Source organism: Silene latifolia, chromosome 9 (assembly GCF_048544455.1).
Source record: "Silene latifolia isolate original U9 population chromosome 9, ASM4854445v1, whole genome shotgun sequence".
Lineage (NCBI taxonomy): Eukaryota > Viridiplantae > Streptophyta > Magnoliopsida > Caryophyllales > Caryophyllaceae > Silene > Silene latifolia.
The window spans coordinates 30,817,405-30,844,749 of record NC_133534.1 but is presented as its reverse complement, the minus strand read 5'-3'; the positions used below and the strand labels follow the sequence as shown (position 1 = coordinate 30,844,749).

General features: G+C 34.2%; 1 protein-coding gene across 1 annotated transcript; it reads left to right on the top strand.

Moving 5' to 3' along the window:
- Positions 1-27,077, top strand: LOC141599487 (spermidine hydroxycinnamoyl transferase-like). The gene is made up of 2 exons (XM_074419511.1): positions 1-1,032; positions 26,395-27,077. The coding sequence occupies exons 1-2, from the start codon at positions 95-97 to the stop codon at positions 26,828-26,830; spliced, it is 1,374 nt and encodes a 457-aa protein (XP_074275612.1). The 5' UTR covers positions 1-94; the 3' UTR covers positions 26,831-27,077.
- Positions 27,078-27,345: the final 268 nt, after the last annotated feature.

The window sequence follows — 27,345 nt, the reverse complement described above, 5'->3', positions numbered from 1 at the left end:
AATTGTATTGTACCGTGCGCTCACGCAGAAGATAAAATAAGCTAAAATCTAAAAGTGCAACTAGAAAGAAGAAAAATATATACAGTTTGGAGAAATGGGCGTGACAATAAAGTCAAGACATGTTGTCGTACCTGCTGAGGCAACATGGCAAGGCATACTCCCCTTATCCGAATTAGATCAAGTCGGAGTTATTGGTCATACATCCGTCTTATACTTTTACGATCGACCTATTAACGATGATTGGGTTGATCCATCTCACAACAAAGTGATCAGCACCTTGAAAGACTCCCTAAGCCGGGTCTTGGTTCCATTTTACCCGTTGGCGGGACGGCTAAGCTGGATTGAAGGTAGTCGTCTCCAACTGAATTGCAGTGCCCTGGGATCTGAACTAACAGAGGCCGATTCCACCAACAAAATCAGCGACTTTGGCAATTTTGTTGACAGTTCAAAATTAATGTTCAAAGATTTACTACCTCACATTGATAATGAGCATTCGCCAATCGAAGACCTCCCGTTGCTTTGTGTGCAAGTCACTCAGTTCGCTTGCGGTGGCATTTGTCTCGGGTTTCAATTCTCACATGTCCTTATGGATGGAAGAAGTGTGTTTCATTTTATCAAAGAGTGGGCCCGCTTCGCTCGAGGCGAGTCACTTGAGGTTGCACCTTTCATGGACCGCCTCGCTCTGAAATATACAACCGCCACTACGGTTGACCATCAAGTGGATGCTGGAAATCTTCCATTTGCTCAAATGGCGGACACTAGTTCAGGCGATGAATCACAAGAGGAGACGGTGGAACCGAGTTTACCAACCTTAGTACTAATGACAGCAGATCAGATTGAGAGCCTAAAGAAGGTGGCTAATCAGGATCACATAGCGGAAAACTTCAGTCGTCCTTACAGTCGGTTTGAAGTTATTGCGGCTTATGTATGGCGATGTATGACTGCGGCCAGAGAATTGGAAGCCGATCAAATTACGGCGTTATACATTATTGCTGAGGGACGCAGCCGTTTAATTCCACCGTTACCCCCGAGGTGCATCATCTTTTCATACGTACATATATATGCTTATCAATAACACAAATACTTTGTGTAAATACGTATAAAGTTAGGGTTAATTATTTTGTACACTCTTATAAAACCAATTTTCTAAATTTACAGTCTTGTAAATTCTTTTAATATTTTACACCCTTGTAAAACATTTCTATCAAATTTTGGCATTTAGGGTCCGTTTGGATACAATTTTAGGAGGGAAGGGGAGGGGAGGGGGAGTGAGGGGAGGTGAAGGGAGGGGAGGGGAGAGAAGGGGAGGGCAAATGGGATGTGGTGTTTGGATAACAAAAATTATGAAGGGAAATGGAAGGGGAGGAAGGAGGGAGATGAAGAATGGATGGAGGATTGAAGGATGCTAGTGGTATAATTAAGGTCCAAATAATGTTTTTTTTTTCCAAATCTTGCCACCATTGAAAAGATTATAGTTTGTCCTATAGGAGGGAAAATAAGTCCTCTCATTTCTCTCCTCTTTCATTTCCTTTCTCCCATATTTTTTATCCAAACAAAGTAAATTAAATCCCTCCCTTTCCCTCCCCTCCCCTTCTCTCCAATTCCTTCAATCCAAACGGACCCTTAATGTAATTCCGGTGAAAAACATGTTAAATTTACCATATTACTCCCACTTATTAATTTTACTAGGTAGTATCACGCGTTTCGCGCGGCTTGTTTTAAAATTTAATTATTATAATTGAATAAAAATAAAATAATTTATATATGACCTTTAATATTTTTATTATAAATAAAAATATATTAATTTTTCTCAAATTTAATTTTTGTAGGTTTAACTTCAATGTTTTAAAATAAAATACATACAATTTTAATTAAAACTAATAAGTGATCAATAAGTATGCATGATCAATGTTTTATAAATTATTTTGTGACTGATCAAATATCATATTAATTAAAATAAAATTTATTCGAATAATGAAACAATCAACATTAAGTTCTCAAATTATATCATTTCACGATACGTTATGTTCCAAAACAATTAATATTTGTTCAAAATGATGTGAATATAATTTATGTAATTTTTCATTTTTAATGTATAACGTGTGATCTTTATGATCACATATGTAGAGTTCAAACTCAACTTATTCAAATGTTTTGATTGAGTCTTGCATGTGTTATATGCCAAACATATCTATAAGAATTGCACCTTTTGTATTTTTCAACAACTATATATAAATGATGTTTAAGATTTTACCTGTAAATAAAATAGCTTAAACTTTCTCAAATAATATTTTTTAAGGTTTAACTTCAAAGTATTTAAAAGATAACGTAATCAATATTTATACTTGACGTATACATATTTTAATAGAAGATATTAAAGAAAAATGTAATGTTTTTTTTTCTACTTTTTCATGTCGTTTATAAAACTATATTATTTAATTAACATTACTTTTGTTTTGATTATTCAAATGTACTCGTGATCACTGGGTACATACATACTCGTTATCATACTATTTAAACCTATCAAAATCTCATATGTATTAAATTTCTCGCAATATAATTTTTTTCATTTCAACATAAAAACTTATCTCATAGTAGTTTTCTTTAAGTTATGTTTTTAAGAAATACAATGACTCTTCCAAATATATTTTTCTTGAGATTTGATGGTTTAAGTTTTATAACTTTCTCAAAATGTCTTTTTACGTAAACATAAAATATTATGAGACATTCACTTTAATTTTCTCTACAAATAAAAATATTCCAATAAATATAATGAAAATTATACTCAATTTAAAACATTTTTCGCAATGAACGTAATTATTTACATTTCAGAATCTATTATCAAAATAATTTTTTAATAAATTTAGAATCAAATCACCGTAATTATTTAATTAATTTTATAATAAAATTTATTAAATTATAATTAATATTTTGCTGAGATTTATATATCATTTATTATGTTTATATTTAATGTTCAACTGTAATTAATACATGTATTCAAAGCTGGGTTGACACGTGGCGCATCCACAGCGCTTCAACCCAGTTTTATATATATATATAAGATATTCATACTCTATTCCCTTTCTCAGTAGTTACTACAATCATCCTCATTCATCAACGCTTCATTTGTTCCACTTCCCTTTCTTCAATATTTTCTCCAAAAAAATAAATAATTCAAATTGTTCTCAATATTTTATGTTTGAACGATTTGGATGTAATATTGGGTGAACAATGTTATGGTTAAGTTAGGAAATTAGCTCCAATCTCTCACACGCAACGGAAGCACCGATCGATATATAACGTAAAAGTAAAATAAACTGCAAGCTAATAATAAGTTGAGACAAGATTTAGGGTCAATACCCAGGGGAAAGCCCTCCAAGACGGAAGTAAAACCCACCAGCCGAAAAGACTGAATCCACTATAAAATAGTACCATTATAAAGATAGTGCCAGTACAACGTAACCGGTACCAAATTACACACCGAATTTGGACTCGACAATAACTTAGGAATACAAACTAGTACCCTCTAGACCCTCCAGTATAATTGGAAATCACCACCAATTATACCCCTAGAGTAACCCTCTAAATTATTGTAAGAGAAGACCCATTATACTGCCTCACACACTCAAACCCGGTTGAACCGTTACCCGAATCACAACCCCTTGTTATTTGTGTGAGTACCTTACCAATACCGTAAGGCCTGCCCTATACTCCACCCAATTCCAGTGAAGTATAATACCAAAGAGGCACTTACAATTTCGATGTAAGCTATCTTTATTTCCTTCCCTCTGCCAAAACATATGAAATGCACCAGGTATTTATAATACCTTACATCAAGCTTGAGCCACCAAACTTGACAAACTTAACATGCGTACATACATGTTTATACCACAAATTCAATGCAAGCACTATGCATGCTCCTGTGTATCATTGAATTGCAAACCAATTCATAAGCTTTGCCAGACAACTTCCTTAAAACAAGGAATGCCAAAGTCATTCTTTCACATGAAGATTTTACCGACCTTGGACTTAATTCCAACAATTCTCCTCCTTTAGTCCAAGGTAGACACCGAGGAATTACTCATTGACCGATTTCAAGTACCAGCTGCACACCCGGCCGAGTTAGTATCCGGTCCTCATCCTAACTCACAACCACGGTCAATGCACCGTGTACCGCCGCAACCGAGTCACCGCGTCAAATGACTCTGGAGAGGGACCTCCACCCCTCCACCTTTTCACCAACAGGAATTTTTCCCTTGCCCCCGTCTGCAACCTGGAAACAATTTACCTTCGTCACCTCTACCGCGAACGTAACACGTCGACGTCTTTTCCGTTCCCAGTCACCTTTTGAGGTCTTCACAGCCAGACGGTACAAACCACGATGCAAATCCCCCTTCATGAGGACATACTACCCTTAGTCACCTTCACCACTCCCCCATGAGTTTTAGACTCATAACCTTGGGAGTCCAACTGACTAAGTGAGATTAGATTCCGCCGCAACTTTGGAACATAAGCTACCTTGTTCAAAGTATGCACCACCCCACTAGAAGTTTTTATTTTCACCACCCCAACACCAAGGACATCCACTGTTGAATTATTGGCCAACTTCAACTTCCTGGGCACGCCTTCTTGGAGCTCATCAAAACTCTCTTTCCGGGTACAAACGTGATTGACACAACAAGAATCTAACACACCCATTCTTCCTTGGAAGATACATCGCACTTATCCGTGACCGCAAGTAAGTCACACTCTTCGGTAAGGAAACAATTACTACTTCCTTCACCGGCAGCCAAGTTGGCGTCGCCATTGTTGTCTGGCACATCTTGTTAGAATTATTAATCTCATTAATTTATATATTCATATATGAGATAATTTATTTAGTCATAAAATAAAGACAATATCTTATGCATGCAAACTTTAATAAAAGAGATGGAAAAATCTATTTCTCACCATCTAATTTTCGGCCATTTGGGCACCAACAAGATCTCCTTCTTGTTAATTCTTGAGCTTTCCTTATAATGGATGAACAAGGTTCAAATTAGAACCTCTCCCAAAAGCATATACCCAAGGTGTTACTCTTAATAATTAATAATATAATGAACTAGTAATATTATTAATCTAGCTTAGAATTGACCCAAAATATTTATTTTGTTCTCCTCTATTTCGGTTAAGAGGAGAGGAATTTGTGAGCTTTTGTTTCTCTAGAATTTTCAGAAAAGTAGAGAGTAATCTCATTTTCTTACACTAGAAAAATATGATGAAGTAGTGAATAAAATGATAGAGGAAAAGCTCTATCTTTTCTCTTGGAAAAACCGGTTGGAGGAGGGAGTAGGAGCCAATGCATGAGCTTGTTTTTCTACCCAAGAAAAATAGGCATGCAAGGCTACAAGTAGGGTTTGATCATTGTGTTTTCCACTTAAAAATAAAAACACAATATAAACCTATTATCCCTCCCTTTTTTTGGGCACACTTAAATAAAATGGGTACTTTATTTTATTTTGTCATTTGTCAATTGTGAGAAATGTGACATCTTACTTGACATGTGAAATTGTAATGTATTTTTAACATATTAAAAATCAACATACTCATAAAATATGTCATATACAAAATCGACTAGTAATTTGTAATTACTTGTACCAAAATGGTTTATCAAATTATAAATTACAAAGTCTTGTATTTATAATAAATTATTCATTCAATTTCAATTTCAATTGTTTCGTAAAAAATAATTTTATCCAAATATTAATACAATTCGATTACTTAGACCGTATCTAATTTAATCGAATTACAATAAGACACGTTAACTTTACTCACAAAATCATCCATCAATTTTAAGCAATTTAATTAACTCGTATCGGCATAGGATTAATTAAATAATCAATTAAGAGTGTCACCCTATAGGTATGACCTAAGGGGATCAACTGATCACCACCGTCGCACAATAGTAATCTCAAACACTAGTCAGCCAATCATTACCGATATATGTGGACCAGTTGACTGTAAAATATTACATCCCACATGTATTCTTAAAATGAGATTTAAACATGTGATCATCATGATCGACAATTGTGATCGCATTATTGTCGGAGGACACATATTCCAACAATCTCTCACTTGTCCTCGACAAGTGTGCGTCACCAATTCTCTTGTCCTATTACTATCTCCCACTCAATGCAAGGTGTCTTTCAAGTCGTACTTGCAAGTGATCATATCGAGAGTGGTTTCCTCGATCTGGAAAATAACTGATTGACCGGAATCATCTACCATAGATACCTTCCGAGCATGGCCACGCATTTCCAGTTCATTACTCCTCGAGTGGCCCTGAGATATTGTTATAACCTTGACAAGGGGTGGACAATTCCTATCGCACTTATTCCCTTCGACTAGCCACAACCATCATAACCCAAAATATGCCCATTTGACCCCATTTACGAAGGTCGTAGTAACATAAATCAAAGTTAATCTGAAACTGTGTCACCTTAGGCGAACAGTCTTTAGTCAAAAGAATCGACTCATTAGAATACTATAGTAGCTCTCGCCATGACAAGGCTATATAAATTTGCCAGAACTCTATAAGCGGTCCTAAGGCCCGACCAAGTGTTCCTAACAGTCTGCCTATGTGATCGACTACTCATCTCACATGACTCTATGGCACTTGAACTTGCCATCAATCGCATCACACTCTAGTCACTTCGAGACATCACCTCATATAAGTGACTATGGGCGAATACCATGTTAATCCGGGTTCACTTTAACGGGGTTCAACATTGTCTCTACAACCCGTTTGGATGTAACAAAGTATAAAAGGAGTTTTCAGATTTAAAAAATCGAACGACAAATGTGATTATCACATATGAATAGTCCATACCTGATTACTACTTCATATTCTTAAAATCCATTTTCATCTTATATGTAGTTGTTCATCTCAATGCAATTTGAAATGACATGTGACATGACTCATCATGTTAAGCCCATGAGAAGGCTTTGGTTAGTAGGTTTGATCAACTTCTTGTACCTTACTCAACCTTACTACATACTCATTTTCCTTTGTAATGTATACATTTGCATTACAAAACTTTCTGAGTACGTGTCTAGATCTAATCTAGACATAAGATCTCTAGCCTTAGAATAGCTCTCACTGTTTTCACAGTGTGCGGGATCCATCCTCTTGCACATCTCATGATTGCAAGTGTACTCAATTTCCGTTGTAAATATCTCTCATTGTTCTTTATTGCCTAGAACGATTCTAGCAAATCTATTTCTTAAATAACATAGCCACAATGGTTCCTTAACCATCTTCACGTGTTTTGAATACGGTTTTGTCTGAAACCTTTCGCAATCTCAAATGTCATTCATGTAACACCCTTACACAAAATAGTGAATTGCATCAAAACACTTAACTTTGCATCCTTAATGCTTCCTCAAGCACTTAAGAATAATCTATATGGCTACTTGGTAACTATTACTTAAATTCGATTTTGAAACAATTCATCATACTCAAAGTATATGAAGTGTTGTACATAATTACTCATTTAATTGAATCGGCAGCGGAAGCAAATGGAATCAATCAAATATGTTCAACTCGATTGAACTAGTCATGAATCTTATCAACATAAGACTCCTTATTTGACATTAATATCATGTAGATTTATCTCCATAAATCCGGATATTAAAGATTTACTATATTTCTCCAAAGTCTTAAATCATTCGCAATGATCAATATGTCATCCACATATAAGACTAGTAAATTTTTTGTAACTCCCACTAAACTTCATGTATAAACATAACTTCTCAACCTATTGAGAAACGTTTTATCATACGATCAAAATGTTGATTCCAACTCATTGATGTCCTACTTAAAACCCTCTCTTAAGTTGCACATTATCTTAGGATGGCAAGAATCTACAAAACTCAAGACATGTATTGAATACATTCCTTCTAATTGAAGAAGTGGGTTTTAGATTCACTCGCTATATATATCTCATAATGAAATACAACCCTTAGACTTAAGCTTCTCAACTAGTGCAAAACCCTTTGCTACCAATCAAGCCTCGAAGTCTCTCTTTATTAGTGCAAAACCCTTTGTCACTAATCAAGCCTTTTATTTCGTATTTTCATGGCTCTAAACCTTGTATTGAGTTGTGACTTAAACACTCTCATGTAAGTCATATGTTCATTACTTTCAAGAAGTAATCAACTTGAGTCAAACAATTTCTTTGTAAGTTGCAAGCTCTTTACTTTCTAAAAGTAACACTAATTCATCATCTTCAACAAGTGATGACTTTAACCTCCTAGGTTTTGAAGAAACAACATCTTACACAAAACGTCTCATGTAGCCAAGAAAGACCAGTTTCTTGCGACATAACATTCTTTGTGGCTCTACAAAATGTCTCATGTAGCCAAGAAAGACCAGTTTCTTGCGACATAACATTCTTTGTGGCTCTTGAGTAATTTCTCCCACTCTATCTTCTAGAAATAAACGTGTATTCTAGAAAGACAGCTTCACGAGCCACAAACTCGTTGTACTCGTGATAATAGTAAGGGAAAATGAGCATTTGTTTCTTTTGAAAGCTTACAAACATGGTACCCTACCATTTCATATCTCATATGATTCGTTTTAGATTTAGTGGAAAAATAATTTAGACAAAATGATAAAATCGCCGAAAGGATCAAGTAACTCAAAGTAACTTGATTGAAGTCCAAACCATATCGAATAGCGTTTGATTTCTTTATCCAACCACACATTATCCCATAATGCGTGCTAAGAGAGATTAATATGTGATACTATATCACATTATCTTTGGCTTATATCAAAGTCTTTACTTTGATAATCCCATCACGAATAAATCGTGATTCTTTTAACTCTTTGAACTTCTTCAAAGATTTATCTATTTACCTTATTAAGTGAACACATTAGCGTCAACTTAAATCGTTGGTAAAATAAAATGATCAACCTATTTTGGATCAATGATTTACAACCTCGATCTCCTTTTCAACCAAAAGGCACGAAACATCTTGCTTTGAATACAAGATACGCATATACCATAAGATCTAATGGTTTCAAGAGTACTCGATAACTCTTTGCGTTCATCATTCCAGAATCTAAGGTTTAATCTTGGGTTACCAATTTGAGTCTTGCATCATCTTCATGATATATCGTTCTAGTTTGGTTTAGAATATAATCACTTTGATAATGGGCTAGCCATACATCAAATCGTGGTGTATAAGGTCACAAAAGTGAAACCTCTTTTGTATCTTAACAAAATTATATTCTTATTTAGAGTTTATTCACTTAATAGTCATAATTAAGGTATAATTATAAACCCTAAACTAGATTGACTACACAATGACTCTATCTCTCAACATTATTTGATGCTAGTCGTCATATTATAATCATCTTATGTATCGAATACCATGATGAAAACCTCCACTGGTTTCTAATATTGACGAAGTAGTAATAGAAAAATTTATCTTAATCAAATAAACATTTAAAGAAGAAGGTCCCATTAGATGTCCCACAACTAACTTGTTGATTTTTCAATAATTTGGGGTAGTTTCCTTTCTAGCATCCAACAATTAAGATAATGGAAACTTTATCGGTCGGGATTGATAGGTTTAGTATCGTTATTCTCAATAACTTTACTTTTAACATTACCTTGTATCAATTCCATTCTAATTTTAGTTCTTTGAAATTTGTCTTTTTCTTAACGGTTTAAGAGAATGCTCCCACTCATTTCAATGAGTCTTTGCTAAGAGAAGCAAAATTGAAATTCATGAAGACTACTCTTCATTCGATTGTTTAGTTTTAAAACTTTCATTAAAGTGGTTGCGGTATTTTGGTCAATTTTGATTTCCAACAAATCTAGTTACCAAAATGATGTAACGTTTCAAAGTACTTAACTCGATTAAGCATATGAGAAACAATTCATTGTAAGTAGATGTGTTAGTCAAGAATCAAAAACCCTTTTGATCACGAATAATTTTTATCTATACTCTTCACAAGAGATCCTTACAATGGATAATATGAGGTTTTATAAGCAAATTCATATTTGTCTTTAGTTACGATGTTTTAATGGAGATTTGAATCAAAAATCGAAACGATATCGTATATGAATTGTGGTAAAGAAATAGAACAATATGATAACGGAATAGTGGAAAACTTAACATTTATCGTTTTATTAATACTTGTAAATAACAAGTAAAGCATTTACATAGTGACCTCTACCCAACTATGATAAATGATTCCAAGATCCAAATTCTTATTAACTTGGGCATCGGTAAAGCAGAATACAACCCTCATCAATATAACTCGGTGGATTAACTCTTTAATGGATTCTACTTTTAGAACTCTTGGTCGATAAAATTACATTAATATTTATCTTTAGCCCGAAACACATCCGGCAACCGTCGAGAATACTTTCGTTGAGTTCAACCCAAATTTCGAATAAATGTGTCCATGATCCAAATTTACATCAACTTGGGCATCGGTAAAGCCGAATACAACCCTTATCTTTATAAATTTGGTGGGTAGACATTTATCACCCACTTCCCCTACGTAGCAAGGTTTGTACCCCGGTAAGGCCGAGCGCACTCCCTCACGAAATAGGTTTTCATGGTTTCTAATTTTTGGTAAGACTAAGTCTCAATTGTTTATTTAGCGAGAGGTCATGTCAATTTATTATCTATAACGTTTTAAGTGAACTAAAGCGGTGAACTACGATAATTATAATTGACACGGTCGATAAACTCGATTTAAAAAATACATGTTTAGTTATGGCGATTTAGCGATGCATGCAACATATAAATAAAATGCAAAGCATAAAAATAAAATCCTAGTATGGCCTTCCTAAAAATGGTAAATTTAATAAACTATTACAAATTCGGAAACCAACTCCTTTGGTCCCTTGAACTTCGGTCTTGGCACACACTTCAAGGCGACACTTTCTTTGATGGATCGCCTTCTCGAATGACACCGTCTTCAAGGAACTCCGGAATAATTAAATTACAAAATGAATTACATAATTTCCTATTATACATTTCTAATAAAATAAAAATAAATCTATTAAATTACAAAACGGTGATACGAGATCACAATAATTACAACCGAATCGATATTCCCATACATTTCGGGTAATACCAATTAAAACTAAGGCCATACTAAGTAAAATTACATAATTCAAAAATTACATAAAATTAAAATATGACAATCATAAATAAAATACAGCATTATAATATGTATGAATCATGCCAAATTTTATGCTAAATCGCTTTTAAGAGCCAATATCGTATATTTATCGGTTTTTACGGATTTGCGTGATTTAACTTATTAAAATCACAATAATTACATAAATTCATATTTATGTACAAGTTAATTTCCCTAACCATCTTAGGACTCAAAATTAGTCTCCACTAACATTTGACAATAGGTAAACTTGATTTCTTAATATTGTTCATAAATGGACTCAAAAATACAAAATTTATTCTATAAACCTCAAATTGAGTCATAAAAATTTTAAATAATTTCAAAATTTGAAATTTAAACTCATGGACATTCTGGAAAAATACCATGACACTCATAATGTTCAAAACTTAGGTTAAAAATTTCGAAAATTTATCGAGAAAAGCAATGTTGCGGTTTATCGATTTTAACAATTATGACCATAAAAATATGTGAAAAATTATTTTTATCAACTTTTCAGTTTTAGATCTGAAATATATGATAAAATGAAATATGTGACATTTTTCCTTTAGTCATGAAGTATGTTTTAGCATTATTACTAGTTATAGTCACTATATATGTGATTTTTCATCAAAAATTCATAAATCATGCATAAAGACTTCATTCTAGCCAAATATTTTACACACATCTTGTAAAATTACATTTGACAACACACTAAATGTCCATGACCATATTCGAAATATAACTCATATTAACCTATTTACCCATTTAAATACGATTTTAACTTGAAAATTCCATATTTCGAGCAAAACAACTCATTTTAACATGAAAATTTACAGGCCATCAGTAGATAATATATGTGAAAACATATCCAAAACCACTGAAAAATTCGAAGTTTAGCTAATTTTCGTCCAAAAATGACATTTTTATCATAAAAATCACATTTTAATGCCAATATTATATAAAATGAACAATAAAATCCATAAATAAACCAAAATGTCCTAAAAATCACTTAGGACCAGAAACTTTTAACATGCAAAGTTATTTTAAGGTTTATCTTCACAAATCCAAACTACTTAGTTTTGTATGTTAATCATATAACTCGGAAAAACTATAAACCGATTTGCATGCAAACAACCCAAGGCTCATGATATGCTTGTTAGAATTATTAATCTCATTAATTTACATATTCATATATGAGATAATTTATTTAGTCATTAAATAAAGACAAGATCTTATGCATGCAAACTTTAATAAAAGAGATGGAAAAATCTATTTCTCACCATCTAATTTTCGGCCATTTGGGCACCAACAAGATATCGTTCTTGTTAGTTCTTGAGCTTTCCTTATAATGGATGAACAAGGTTCAAATTAGAACCTCTCTCAAAAGCATATACCCAAGGTGTTACTCTTAATAATTAATAATATAATGAACTAGTAATATTATTAATCTAGCTTAAAATTGACCCAAAATATTTATTTTGTTCTCCTCTATTTCGGTTAAGAGGAGAGGAATTTGTGAGCTTTTGTTTCTCTAGAATTTTCACAAAAGTAGAGAGTAATCTCATTTTCTTACACTAGAAAAATATGATGAAGTAGTGAATAAAATGATAGAGGAAAACTCTATCTTTTCACTTGGAAAAACCGGTTGGAGGAGGGAGTAGGAGCCAATGCATGAGCTTGTTTTTCTATCCAAGAAAAATAGGCATGCAAGGCTACAAGTAGGGTTTGATCATTGGGTTTTCCACTTAAAAATAAAAACACAATATAAACCTAATACTCCCTCCCTTTTTTTCAGCACACTTAAATAAAATGGGTACTCCATTTTATTTTGTCATTTGTCAATTGTGACAAATGTAAAATGTTACTTGACATGTGAAATTGTAATTTATTTTTAACATATTAAAAATCAACATACTCATAAAATATGTCATATACAAAATCGACTAGTAATTCGTAATTACTTGTACCAAAACGGTTTATCAAATTATAAATTACAACGTCTTGTATTTATAATAAATTATTCATTCAATTTCAATTTCAATAGTTTCTTAAACAATAATTTTATCCAAGTAATAAAACAATTCGATTACTTAGACCGTATCTAATTTAATCGAAGTACAATAAGACACGTTAACTTTACTTACAAAATCATCCGTCAATTTTAAGCAATTTAATTAACTCGTATCGGCATACGATTAATTAAATAATCAATTAAGAGCGTCACCCTATCGGTATGACCTAAGGGGATCAACTGATCACCACCGTCGCACGACAGTAAAGTTAAACTCTAGTCAGCCAATCATTACCGATATGTGTGGACCAGTTGACTGTAAAATATAACATCCCACATGTATTCTTAAAATGAGATTTAAACATGTGATCATCATGATCGACAGTTGTGATTGCATTATTGTCGGAGGACACATATTCCAATACATCTTTCCTAGAACAGTTCTGCCTTATGTGCCCAATGTCACCACACTTGTAACACTTTACTCCATCATTCCGAGAAGTGTTCCTGGATCGAGACCTGCCATGCTTCGATCCATAATCCCTGTTAGACGATCGTCCTCTCCCATCCCGAGCAACCATCACTGAGATGTCACTTCGCATTCCAACCTTGTCCTTCTTCTTCGCATCAAAGGACAACAATGCCGCATGTGCTTCCTCCATGGTTATGGTATCCTTTCCGCACAGAATCGTATCCACATACGTCTCGTATGTATCCGAGAGAGAGTTGAGGCGTAACAACGCTTTATCCTCCTCCTCAACCTTAACATCGATCTTCTTCAACTCATCCAACAGTCTATTGAACAAATTGACATGTCCAATGAGATTTTCCGCCTCGTCCATCCGCAACCGATATAATCGTCGCTTTAGCAACAACTTATTGGTCAAGCTTTTCGCCATGTAAAGTTTTTCCAATTTTTCCCATACCGTAGATGGAGAGTCATCGTGAAGAACACAGTTGATGACGGAATCCGAGATGCACAACCTGATGGTACTAGCACACTTAGTACACACCTCCTCCCAGTCGGCATCACTCAACTTTTCCGGCTTGCCTTCATCTCCTTTCAAGGTTCTAGCCAAGCCAAGATGTACCAGGAGATCCTTCATCCTCCTCTGCCAGAGGGTGAAACTACTTTTACCATCAAATTTTGGTACTCCAAACTGAGACCCCATATTTGACATCCCTACCGATCAAACCACAAGACCACTCGGACCGAGCCGAAGTGGCCCTGATACCACTTGTTGGGAAATTAGCTCAAATCTCTCACACGCAATGGAAGCACCGAACGATATATAATGTAAAAGTAAAATAAACCGCAAGCTAATAATAAGTTGAGACAAGATTTAGGGTCAATACCCAGGGCGAAACCCTCCAAGACGGAGGTAAAACCCACCAGCCGAAAAGACTGAATCCACTATAAAATAGTGCCACTATAAAGATAGTGCCAGTACAACGTAACCGATACCAAATTACACACCGAATTTGGACCCGACAATAATCTAGGAATACAAACTAGTACCCTCTAGACCCTCCAGTATAATTGGAAATGACCACCAATTATACCCCTAGAGTAACCCTCTAAATTATTGTAAGAGAAGACCCGTTATACTGCCTCACACACTCAAACTCGGTTGAACCGTTACCCGAATCACAACCCCTTGTTATTTGTGTGAGTACCTTCCCAATACCGTAAGGCATGCCTTATACTCCACCCAATTCCAGTGAAGTATAATACCAAAGAGGCACTTACAATTTCATTGTAAGCTCTCTTTGTTTCCTTCCCTCTGCCAAAACATATGAAGTGCATCAGGTATTTATAATACCTTACATCAAGCTTGAGCCACCAAACTTGACAAACCAAACATGCGTACATACATATTTATACCACAAATTCAATGCAAACACTATGCATGCTCCTGTGTATCATTGGATTGCAAACCAATTCATAAGCTTTGTCAGACAACTTCCTTAAAACAAGAAATGCCAAAGTCATTCTTTCACATTAAGATTTTACCGACCTTGTACTTAATGCCAACAGGTTATAAGTTCGAAATCATAATCATTCACTGAAGGAATCCATGGTTTCATTACATTCATGTCTTCCTGTCATGTTCTTAATTATGCATGACTGATTGTCTAAATGAAATGTGGAAACCCACAACTTTAATTTATTAGTTAATCATCTTTTGGTCAACGAGGTAAACAAATTAGTCATAATCAAGTCTATAATATGTGATAGACGTGCAGGCTAGTAAGCTATGAATTACTGAGGAAGCTGTACTTAATCGGGGCAATGAAGAAAAGGGTTTCTCTTCCTTTGATTCATACCTGTAGAAACTCATTAGTAAAATCCCTATTATCTTTTTATTTTTCATTCTAATTAATCATCTTTTTCTGGCTGAAGTTGAAAATAAATACAAAAGAAGTGTCTTAGTTGAATTCAATGAGAAGTCATTCATATTGTTAGAGGTTCAAGATGACTATCTATGTCATTATAGATAGAAGATAGAATTATTCATATTGTTAGAGGTTCAAGATGACTAATATATCATTATAGATAGATTATAGAATAAAAGATAAAGAAGGTAGTAAAAAGAAGTAAATAGATACAAGAGAGAAGGAAATAGAAGGTGAGATAGAAGGAAGAAAGAAAGAAAGGTAAGGGCATTTTCGTCACAATTTATACATTTTAGAAGAAAATTTTGAAATTTGATGGAATATTCCATTTTTTCACTGGAATCAGATTAAGGGGGCAAATTTTGATCAGATGCTTTTAGGTGTAAAATATATATAAAAAAAAAAATCATAAGGGTGCAAGTTTAGAAAAGTTGATTTTATAGGAGTGTGAAGAGATTAATTAACCCATATATCATTCAATACTATATATTAATTCCAGAAACCAAAAGACTTCAATGTAATTAAAGAAATTTATACAAATTAATTATACTATATAGTTTTAAATCGATATCATCGTGTGATGGACCTGATAAAGGGATCTCAATGTAAATATTATAAAGTTTTGGTTAAAAGTATAATATAAAGATACCTTGATAAAGAATACTTATGGAAATTACATTAAATAAAAGTAATTAATATTAGAAAACACAATACTATTGTAATTTTTCATAAAATTAACATGCCCCGTTTATGGAATTAATTAGTATCATCATAGAATTATAAATTAAATTAAATGTAGTAAAAGTAATAGTAGCAGCAACGAGATTAATAAAATTAACGGTATTAATGTGGGAGTAGTGACAGTTATAATAATGATAGTATGAGTAGTGAATGTAACAACGAATGTAGTGAAAGTAACAGTGGTAACAATGAGAAAAAGTATGAACAATTAAATAACCAATCAACTCAATGAAATATTTTATTTATTTAAATATAGGCCGGATAAAATTAACGGGAATAATGAATTTAACAGAAAAAATAGAGGAATTAGTAAAAGAAACAATAGTAAACACGGGAGTAGTGAACGTAATGATATTAACAAAGATATGCTATAGAGAAAAACTCCCTCCAATTTCCTTATATCTTCCCTCTTTCCTTTTTCACATTAGTTTGATTATCTTCCCTCTTTCACTTTTTGGTAAGTTTTATTCATTCTTTATTATTTTTCTCTCATAAAAAATCAACAATTTACACTACTTTATTCATTTTTCATTCTTTATTATTTTCTCTTTCCTATAAACTTTACAACTTACACTATTATATTAATTCTTTCCATTCTTTCTTCCCCTTTCTTATTTTTTGTGCCCAAAAGAAAGGGGGAAGATAATAGGAACTTAGAGGGAGTATATTACTAATAGTAAACGTGTGAGTTAGATAACTCCAATATAGTTTATTTCAATGAAAAGAAAATTTCACGATAAAAAGAGGTAGCTCGGGCGAAGCCGGACACCAAACCTAGTATAGTTATAACATAGTAACATAAAATATAGAAAAGATTATATTTCGGAGGAACTTCATACCATGTACACCTCCAATTCAAAGTCCTCAAATTTTCTTTTGTGTTCTGTAAAAAACATTGATTTTAACTTGAGAAAATAGACACAATTGTGAATAATGATGGTTTAGGATCGTGTTCAGATTCGGATTAACCTTTGTCGTTATTTTAAATTTTCATCCAACTAATTCATCATCCAAAAAATTATTATCTGTTATCCATCAATCTCTCATCGGTTGATGATACATGTGGCCGGATTGGGTGATAAGGGGGTAATTACACAAATATATTTAGGGTTTACATCAACCGAATATTTCTTTTGAGTGTAAAATAATTAGAATAATTTAAATACTAATAATGTACGGAATACTGTTTATGTTATTTCAAAAAGAAAAAGAAAAATAATATTTTTTCATCCGGCTTGCCAATCATTTGTTAATCGTACTTTTTATGTTATTTCTAAAAAAAAAATCATTCTCTTATTAACACATTTTTATTTCCCTTTCTTAATTTTGCTAATTTAATTTGATAGTCAAACATGCTACTAAAATTTGTTAATTGAATCCTGCTCATCCGCTATAATGAATTTGCTTTTGTTGTTTGCCAAACAAGGCCTAACTCATCTTCATTTCTCTTTTGCTTTATTTAGGATTATTTACGATAAAATTATAATAATTTTACCTCGTGAATTTGAAATGGGACAATGTTATACGATTAAAAAAAGGGGAGAACATAAATACTTGGTTGTTGATTTGTTGTATACTCTCTTACAGCTAGGTATCTTATATATATATATAACTGGGTTGAAACGTTGTGGATGCGCCACGTGTCAACTCAGCCTTAAATATACATATTAATTACAGCTGAAATTAATTACAATCATATTAAATGTTGTATAAATCTCAGTAAAATATTAATTATAGTTTAATAAATTTTATTATAAAATTTTATTAAATAATTACGGTGATTTGATTCTAAATTTACTAAAAAGTTATTTTGATAAAAATTCTAAAATGTAAATAATTACGTTCATTGTGAAAAATGCTTTCAATTGAGTATAATTTTCATTATATTTATTGAAATATTTATTTTGATATTTAGAAATGGTTAAAGTGAGTGTCTCGCAATGTTTTACATTTACGTAAAAAAAACATTTTGAGAAAGTTATAAAACTTAGACTAATAAATCCATTATGAAAAATATATTTGGAAGAGACATTGTATATATTAAAAACACAACTTTAAAAAAACTACTAAGAGATAAGTTTTTTTAGTCTGAGAATGAAAAAATTATATTAGACAAATTGAATACATATGGATAACGAGTATGTGTACGAATGTGTATGTACATAGTGATCGCGAGTGCATTTGAATAATCAAAACAAAAGTAATGATTATTAAGTAATATAGTATTATAAATGACATGAAAACGTAGAAAATACGTTACATTTTTTTTAATATCTTTAATTAAATATGAATAAGTCAAATTATAAAGTATTGATTATGACTAACCAAATACTCCGTATTACTTTTAGTTAAATATTTTATATGTTATCATTTAAATACTTTGAAGTTAAACGTCAAAAAATAATATTTGAGATAGTTCAACCTATTATATTTACAGGTAATAAACTCTTAAACATTATTATATATAATTGTTTTAAAAAATAAAAGGTGCAAATTTCTCATAGATATGTTTGACACATATCACATGCAAAACACAATCAAAACATTTGAATAAATTGAGTTTGAACTCTATATGTTTGATAGATAAACGTCACATGTTATACATAAAAAATTAAAAATTACATAAAATTATGTTCACATCATTTTGAATAAATATTAATTGATTTGAGACATAAAGTATCGTGAAATGATATAATTTGAGAAATTATTGTTGATTGTTGAATTATTCAAATAAATTTTATTTTGATTGATATGATAATTTATTTATAAAACGTTGATCATGCATAATTAATTATCACTTATTAGTTTTAATTAAAACTCTTTTGTATTTTATTGATGCGGTCGTTTCTACACCAAAAATAAAATACCTAAGTTACTGCTAACAGAAGTCAGCGGTAAGTAGGGTCGATCTCCACAGGGAGTCTAAGTTGCTATCTATCTGTTTAATTCGGTCTGTCAAAGTGTCACAGGGGGTTTTGAATTGATTCAACTAAACTAGAAATTAAAGCAAAGGAAAAGAATTAACAGTAAAAGAAAGAAGTATGCTAAGAGTCGGTCCACCGTGGCGCTATCGATCTATTATATCGGAATATTAAGGCGATTAGACTATTGATAAGAAGAGCTATGGTCGTCACCTTTCGGTCCTTAAACCGCCCTAGAGTGTAAACAGCTTAACTTTCGCCCTCACTGCAATACCCTATTGTAATTAAGCAAGTCTTCCCTTCCAATCTTTCGATCTAGGTCGGGGTTAACTAGGATTATGGGTCTCCTGCATGCATACATTCGACCAGATAACAATTAAATTGCCTAGTACAATTCCTATCGCAGGTCTAATCTGTTTAATACAGTTAAAGCATTGCTACCACGGCTTCCCTAATCCTAACATACTAGGGGAAATTAGCTACTCATGATAAAAGGAGAAACGAGAGATAAAGAAATAACAATAAACATGACAATAATTAAAGAAGAAAATAAGAGAAGAAATAAGAGGAAGAATTAATACCGGATTAATGATCCGGCATAGAGAACAAAGTAACAGTGTAACGTAGCAAGGGAAAGAAAAGGGAGAATTAGAGTGTCTCCGGATAAGAAGAGATGGATACAAATGACATCCTAACTCCTATTTATAAGAAATTAGGGGTAGGATTAAACCTAATGACGGAAAATTAGACTAAAAAGCCCAACCCGTAGCAAAGTACACTCGATCGAGAGGAATAGTGGTCGATCGAGCAAACTCAGCCAGGAAACAGCTCGATCGACTAAGGAAACTGTTCGATCGAGTAAGGGCATAAAGAAACTGGTCGATCGACTTAGGCTAGAGCTCGATCGACTGATTATTCAACCTAAAGCCACTCGATCGACTAGAATAGCACTTGATCGAGTGATAATTGACTTTAGCAGCTACAATTCTCGTTAATTTGACTTTGACTTGTCCTTTTAGCTCCCGAAACACCTTCACGCATCCCAAGACAGCTATAATTCCCGCTCCAAATCTACTCTTTCTCCAAATGCATGCAAAACGAGCGGTAAATGGCTTGATTTCGCTACTTTATGGCTCATTCCTGCAAATAAGACAAAATACAACAAAGTAGCATATTCGGGGCATTTCGTAGCATAAAACTACGATAAAAGCATAGAAATACGTGCATAAAATAGGCTAAAAAGACTATATAAAATGCACGTATCAAATCTCCCCAAACCAAACCTTTACTCGTCCCCGAGTAAACTCAAAACTATACACTAATGGAACGGAAAAAATAACTCAGAGCTAGCTACAAATGCCCGCTTAAGCCAATTTAATGCAAGCAAACTAAAACTTATAGCTAAACAGTCAAATGCAAACGAGTTGTAAGATGTTTATAAATAAAGCTGAACCGTCGACCTTGCAAGACCTTTAATGATGGACTCTCACGGGTCACTCTTTCTCTCATGAAGCAAAGGGCAAGCATAAATATGTAAGAGAGAGAAAGAAATATAGTCGCTCACCTAAACTACGACCCACATAAACATGCATGCAACTAATATGACGGACAATTCTAACTACCGTACACACATTCCAACCAAACAAGGTCCCGTCACAGCCGAGGGCTTACAAAAATATGGTAAAGTGAGGCAATGGGTAAGAAAAGGCAAAACAATTATGGGAATGTGGAGGTATAGGTGATCAAGCTAGTACCTAAACAGAACCATATGACAACATCCAATTCTCAACTCAATTATGAATCTAAGCACATGCCCTTCAATTGGCATAAAATCTCACCAAACCAAACTGAACATACTCCTCAAATGATGTAAGATAGAACATAGGAGCAGAAACCGTCAACCAGACAACATCTTTTTTTTTCTTTTTTCTATTTCTATTTTTTTTTTTTGGTTTCTTCTTTTCACATCATTTTTCTTTCTTTCTTTTTTTTTCGATTCTTTTTTCTTTCTTTTTCACGTTTTTTTTTTTCATCATCCTCCTTCCCTTCATAAAATACCAACTCCGAATCAACAGAATATGCGCCAACATTTGATACAATGAAATATATACCGCAAAACAACAATCTAAACTAGCTTGACAAGGCAGGCTAAATTTGGATGTAGCTAAAGGTCAACTGGCAAATTTGGCTAATGTGGAGTTAAATGGGTAAAAATGAAAGAAAGGGAAATTGTAAGCACCTCCCTGCATGTGACACCAACCACTAACCCGAATGTACGACGGTAAAAAGCAATTGAATTTCATATATGTGCAAATTAATGATACATGTTATGCAAGGAGTAACTACTCACAATCCTACATGAAACTGGTCATAAATGACACCAGTTTATAAGGCTCTAAATCTTAGAAATTATAAGTAGGTTGCCAAAATTTCAGGTCAAGTCTATTCGTTCAACTAAATTAAACATTAACTCGTAGACATGCAAAAGACAAAGCTAAAAGATAACAGTTTATTGCAAGGCTTAAGCAAAAAGACAGATATAGTGCAATTTCATCATTGAAATCTACCGTTCCGACTCAACCTATATGCTAAAAATAAACGTGAAATTGTTTTTTGAAATTTTCAACAATTTTTCAAATTTTTATTGAATTTTGAATTTTTAACAAGAATAAACAACAATGCAAACATAAATTAAACGTGATAACTGAAATGCAATAAAAACAATATGCAGACACAGATATGGATGCATAACCTCCCCAAACCAAACCGTACAATGCCCTCATTGTACCAAAACATGGAAAGGAAATGCAAACTGAAGGAGAAAGAGAGTAAAAGCGGAAAACTCACAAAATGCGCGAATAAGGGGACCTCCCCAAACCGACCATGAAATGGGAGGTTGCTAAGGGCCCGGAAAACCGTCTCGGAAGCTAATCCAGTCAATAACACTCGATATCCGTCCAACAGTGGTCGATCGAGTGAGTGGGCGTCCAAGAACAGCTCGATCGAAAAGAAGCTAGGTCGATCGAGTGGTTTTCTTTCTTTGCAGGTACTCGATCGAGTAGATACTAGCTCGATCGAGAGGATTTGGCAGCACAAGTGCTCGATCGAGTACAGAAAGCACTCGATCGAGTACTTCTCATCGTATTTCCTGCAAAACGCAATAAGAACAGCCCGCAAACTAACAAGACAAGCATACTGAGATAGTCTATGGTATAAAACCATTTATTACAACTTAAGGGAAATATAAATGCAGAAATAAATCGCCGGGTTGCCTCCCGGTAGCGCTAGCTTCATCAGTCCCAAATCGACCTTCTTTTTCTTCGAGCCTCTCTAATTAGTCACAATCAAAACAGCTCAAAGCGCGCAAAGAACTTTGTCAAATAGCTGCGCATGTGCTACACAAAAGCATAAGTAGCACAAAAGTGGAATACAGAAATAGGAAATAAAATTAAACAACCGTTTAAGTCTGACAAATTTCTATGGGCGCTCCTAAATTTATCCACAAAATAAAGGAGCGCGGGAGCAATCGTCAATATGTGGGGGTCCCGATTCAGATTAATAGTTTTGAGATGACATGTACGGTGAGAATTTGCTAATGTATGCTTCCACATATGAGGGGGTATAGCTTTGAAAAAGGAAGCATGAATAAGACGAGGCAATTTACAAATAATAATGAAATTACCGGTTACTACCTCAGGTTGATCACTCTTAATGTCGGAATCATAGATAAAAGAATTCATTACCTCTTCCGTGCTAGGAGTAATTACCGTCTCAGCTGCTTCTTCATCAACCTCCTCAGTGGAATCTGCCCCGTAGATCGCAGCTTCAAGTGTATCCGACTCGGCTGTGAATAGGGGAGGTTCACCGTAATCATCGTCAGAATCGTCATCCATATCAAACCAAAATGACGAACCAAAGCTCCCAATGGCCATTTCAGTCGATCGAGCAGAATAACTACTCGATCGACCAATCTCTTCCCGCATTTCACTCGATCGAGCAGAATAGTCACTCGATCGACCAACTCCCTCCTGAATCCCACTCGATCGAGCAGTGGTATCACTCGATCGAGCAAGTTCTTCTGGAAAATCACTCGATCGACCAATAATTGTCACTCGATCGAGTGATTCCTCCCTATCTGTGTAAATCCTCGTGTGGGGCAGTGAAATATGATAGAAACTCGTCATCCGAGTCATAGAGGTCATGCTCCGCATTGGGTAACACGGTTTTCTCGGGGAGAACCCACTCTCGAAGGTATACCTCTTCTTCTTCCATCTCACTTTGCTAATCGAGCAATTTTAGACTTGACTCAATGATTTGAGCATCCGCACGTCTATCACTCTCTTGCCTCACTCGATCATAATTCTGTATTTGAGATGCAAGTATCTCCATTAAAGACCTCAGTTCTGCAACCTCTTCTTCTTGTATCTCAACTGCCAACTGAGCAATGTCAGTTTCGAGCTTTCCAAGTCGCGAAGAAGTGCGTCTATCATGATCTTGCCTCTCTTGGTCACGATCTTGCAATTGAGATGCAAGTGTCTGCAGTAAGGATTTCAGCTCCGCAATCTCTTTTTCTTGTATATCAGGAGGATCTTGTTGCGGCGGCCATTGATAGGGTGGATGTGGCGGCACAACTACAGTGCATTGTGCTCAAGCAGACCACATCTCCCGAAGTAGATCACCCGCTGCTTTTTGTTCCATATAATGGGACATCGGTGATGGGTCAAAGGTACTCAAGCCTTCCCTTTGACCGTCTTTCACCTAGAACTGTCTAGGTAGTACCTGTAAGGCCTATCAAAACAAAGACTAAACAAAAGATTAAAACGGCCTCAGGGAAAAATCCCCGAGGCTAAAAAAGATAAAATTAAACAAATAAATAAATAGATTGCCTCCCCGCCAACGGCGCCAAAATTTGATGCGGTCGTTTCTACACCAAAAATAAAATACCTAAGTTACTCGCTAATGTGTCGGCGGTAAGTAGGGTCGATCTCCACAGGGAGGCTAAGTTGCTATCTATCTGTTTAATTCGGTCCACAAAGTGTCACAGGGGGTTTTGAATTGATTCAACTAAACTAGAAATTAAAGCAAAGGAAAAGAATTAACAAGAAAAGAAAGAAGTATGCTAAGAGTCGGTCCACCGTGGCAATTTATCGATCTATTATATCGGGAATATTAAGGCGATTAGACTATTGATAAGAAGAGCTATGGTCGTCACCTTTCGGTCCTTAAACCGCCCTAGAGTGTAAACAGCTTAACTTTCGCCCTCACTGCAATACCCTATTGTAATTAAGCAAGTCTTCCCTTCCAATCTTTCGATCTAGGTCGGGGTTAACTAGGATTATGGGTCTCCTGCATGCATACATTCGACCGGATAACAATTAAATTGCCTAGTACAATTCCTATCGCAGTCTAATCTTTTAATACGATTAAAGCATTGCTACCACGGCTTCCCTAATCCTAACATACTAGGGGAAATTAGCTACTCATGATAAAAGGAGAAACGAGAGATAAAGAAATAACAATAAACATGACAATAATTAAAGAAGAAAATAAGAGAAGAAATAAGAGGAAGAATTAATACCGGATTAATGATCCCAAGATAGAGAACAAAGTAACAAATAACGTAGCAAGGGAAAGAAAAGGGAGAATTAGAGTGTCTCCGGATAAGAAGAGATGGATACAAATGACATCCTAACTCCTATTTATAAGAAATTAGGGGTAGGATTAAACCTAATGACTAAAAATTAGACTAAAAAGCCCAACCCGTAGCAAAGTACACTCGATCGAGAGGAATAGTGGTCGATCGAGCAAACTCAAACAGAAGAAAGCATTTCGATCGACTAAGGAAACTGTTCGATCGAGTAAGGGCATAAAGAAACTGGTCGATCGACTTAGGCTAGAGCTCGATCGACTGATTATTCAACCTAAAGCCACTCGATCGACTAGAATAGCACTTGATCGAGTGATAATTGACTTTAGCAGCTACAATTCTCGTTAATTTGACTTTGACTTGTCCTTTTAGCTCCCGAAACACCTTCACGCATCCCAAGACAGCTATAATTCCCGCTCCAAATCTACTCTTTCTCCAAATGCATGCAAAACGAGCGGTAAATGGCTTGATTTCGCTACTTTATGGCTCATTCCTGCAAATAAGACAAAATACAACAAAGTAGCATATTCGGGGCATTTCGTAGCATAAAACTACGATAAAAGCATAGAAATACGTGCATAAAATAGGCTAAAAAGACTATATAAAATGCACGTATCATTTATTTTAGGGTAATTTGATAACTTATACCTTAAATAAGTCACTTTTTCAAATCTTATACCTAAGATAACTTTCTTTAAAATCTTATACCTAAAATAACATTTACTTCCAAACTTGATACCAAATCTGAAAAAAAGCCTTGAGTTGACAATCTTTCCCTTACTAATTAAACATTATCATCCTTTGTCTCACCTATTAACACACACATCCACGATTACCACCACTAAAAACCATCAAATTAGTAAAGGCAAAATCGTTAATTTAAAGATTTTTTTAAGATTTGGTATCAAGTTTAGAAGAAAATGTTATTTTAGCTATAAGATTTTAAAGAAAATTATCTTAGGTATAAGATTTGAAAAAGTGAGTTATTCAAGGTATAAGTTATCAAATTACCCTTTATTTTAAAAGATTGAAGTTAAACCTAAAAATATTAAATTTGAAAAAAAATTATTTATAAGAGAAAATATTGAAGGTCATATATGAATTATATAATTTTTCTTCAATTAAAATCCTAAAATATTAAAACAGGCCGCGCAAAGCGCGAAATACTACCTAGTACTCCCTCCATTATTTTATATATGACGTTTTGTTTTACGAGGTAAGCCTTTAACTTTGATTTTTGCGAAAAAATACTCTATAAAAAATTATAAAAATCATATCGTTAGATTCGTCATGAAATTTGCTTTTATAAGAGTATACATTTCATATTATTAGCTCATATATTTTGAGAGATATTGAAGAGAGAAGTGACTGTCTCGAAATGTGAGAATGACATATATAAAATAATGGAGGGAGTATTAAAGAAAGTTAACTTAGGATTAAGATTAGAAGGACTAAATGTTAGCTCATAATAACATCGCATATCTGTATTACGCAGCTACTTTGGGAATGTTATTCTTCCAATGAAAGCGTGTAGCGAAGCCCGAGAGCTTATATCAAAGCCACTAAACTACGCTTGTAGTAAAGTACGGCAAGCGGTTCAACAATTGACAAATGAGTACATCAGGGATACCATTGACTTCTTCGGAAAGGAGCAAAGTCTTAGTAATCACCAGTTCCTTGAGGACCGAGGCGACATGATTGGGACCGCGAAAAACAGCTCGGATATGTGGGTTACATGCTCGTTGAACCTCCTCGCTCAAGGCCTTGACTTTGGTTGGGGGAACGAAATTTATGCCGGCCCTCCCACAGGGTTCACTGATGATAGAAACTTCTTGATCTTACCTCATTTCCGCCATGACGGCTCTGTCAAACTTGTTGTAGGGTCGCGACATCAGGAAAAGTTCTTGCAGTTTTTCAATGAGTTGTTTTAAGATAATAGTGAGTACAGTGTTTGTCACTTCCGAACAATGATTTTAATGTCGGGTCTAGTGTTTACTGTTTAATTTTAGGAAAATGAGGTTTCGCCAATTTGTGGCAATGTGTCACTTTGGTTGATTATGGGTAGAGCCGAACAGCTTGATTAGTGTCAATTTTATGTTTTGTTTGGTCATATCTTGTTCATGTTTTGGTCGGTCAACTTGGATCGACAGTTTTATTTTAAACCAACTTTTAAATTCATTTATTTTAGTTTTAAGTTATGAATGTCAACTAAGTCTGATTTGACGATTTTTTTTTTTTTTGGAAACAACTCCAACATCGGGTTTACCTCATCTCATTAAGATCACTAGTAACCAAAGACATAAATTGTTCGGGTAGCAAACTATCCCATACTTGCCTACCTATGATAGACGAACTAAAGTGGACAAGCTCATGCGCTACGCCATTGAATTTCCGACTAACAAAAGACCACACAACAGAATTAAAATCAGAACAAAGAGAAAAAATG

Coding starts and splice junctions, on each gene's coding strand:
- LOC141599487 (XM_074419511.1), top strand. CDS start 95: ATGGGCGTGACAATAAAGTCAAGACATGTTGTCGTACCTGCTGAGGCA. Junction 1,033..26,394: donor ATTCCACCGTTACCCCCGAG/GTGCATCATCTT, acceptor TGTATTACGCAG/CTACTTTGGGAATGTTATTC.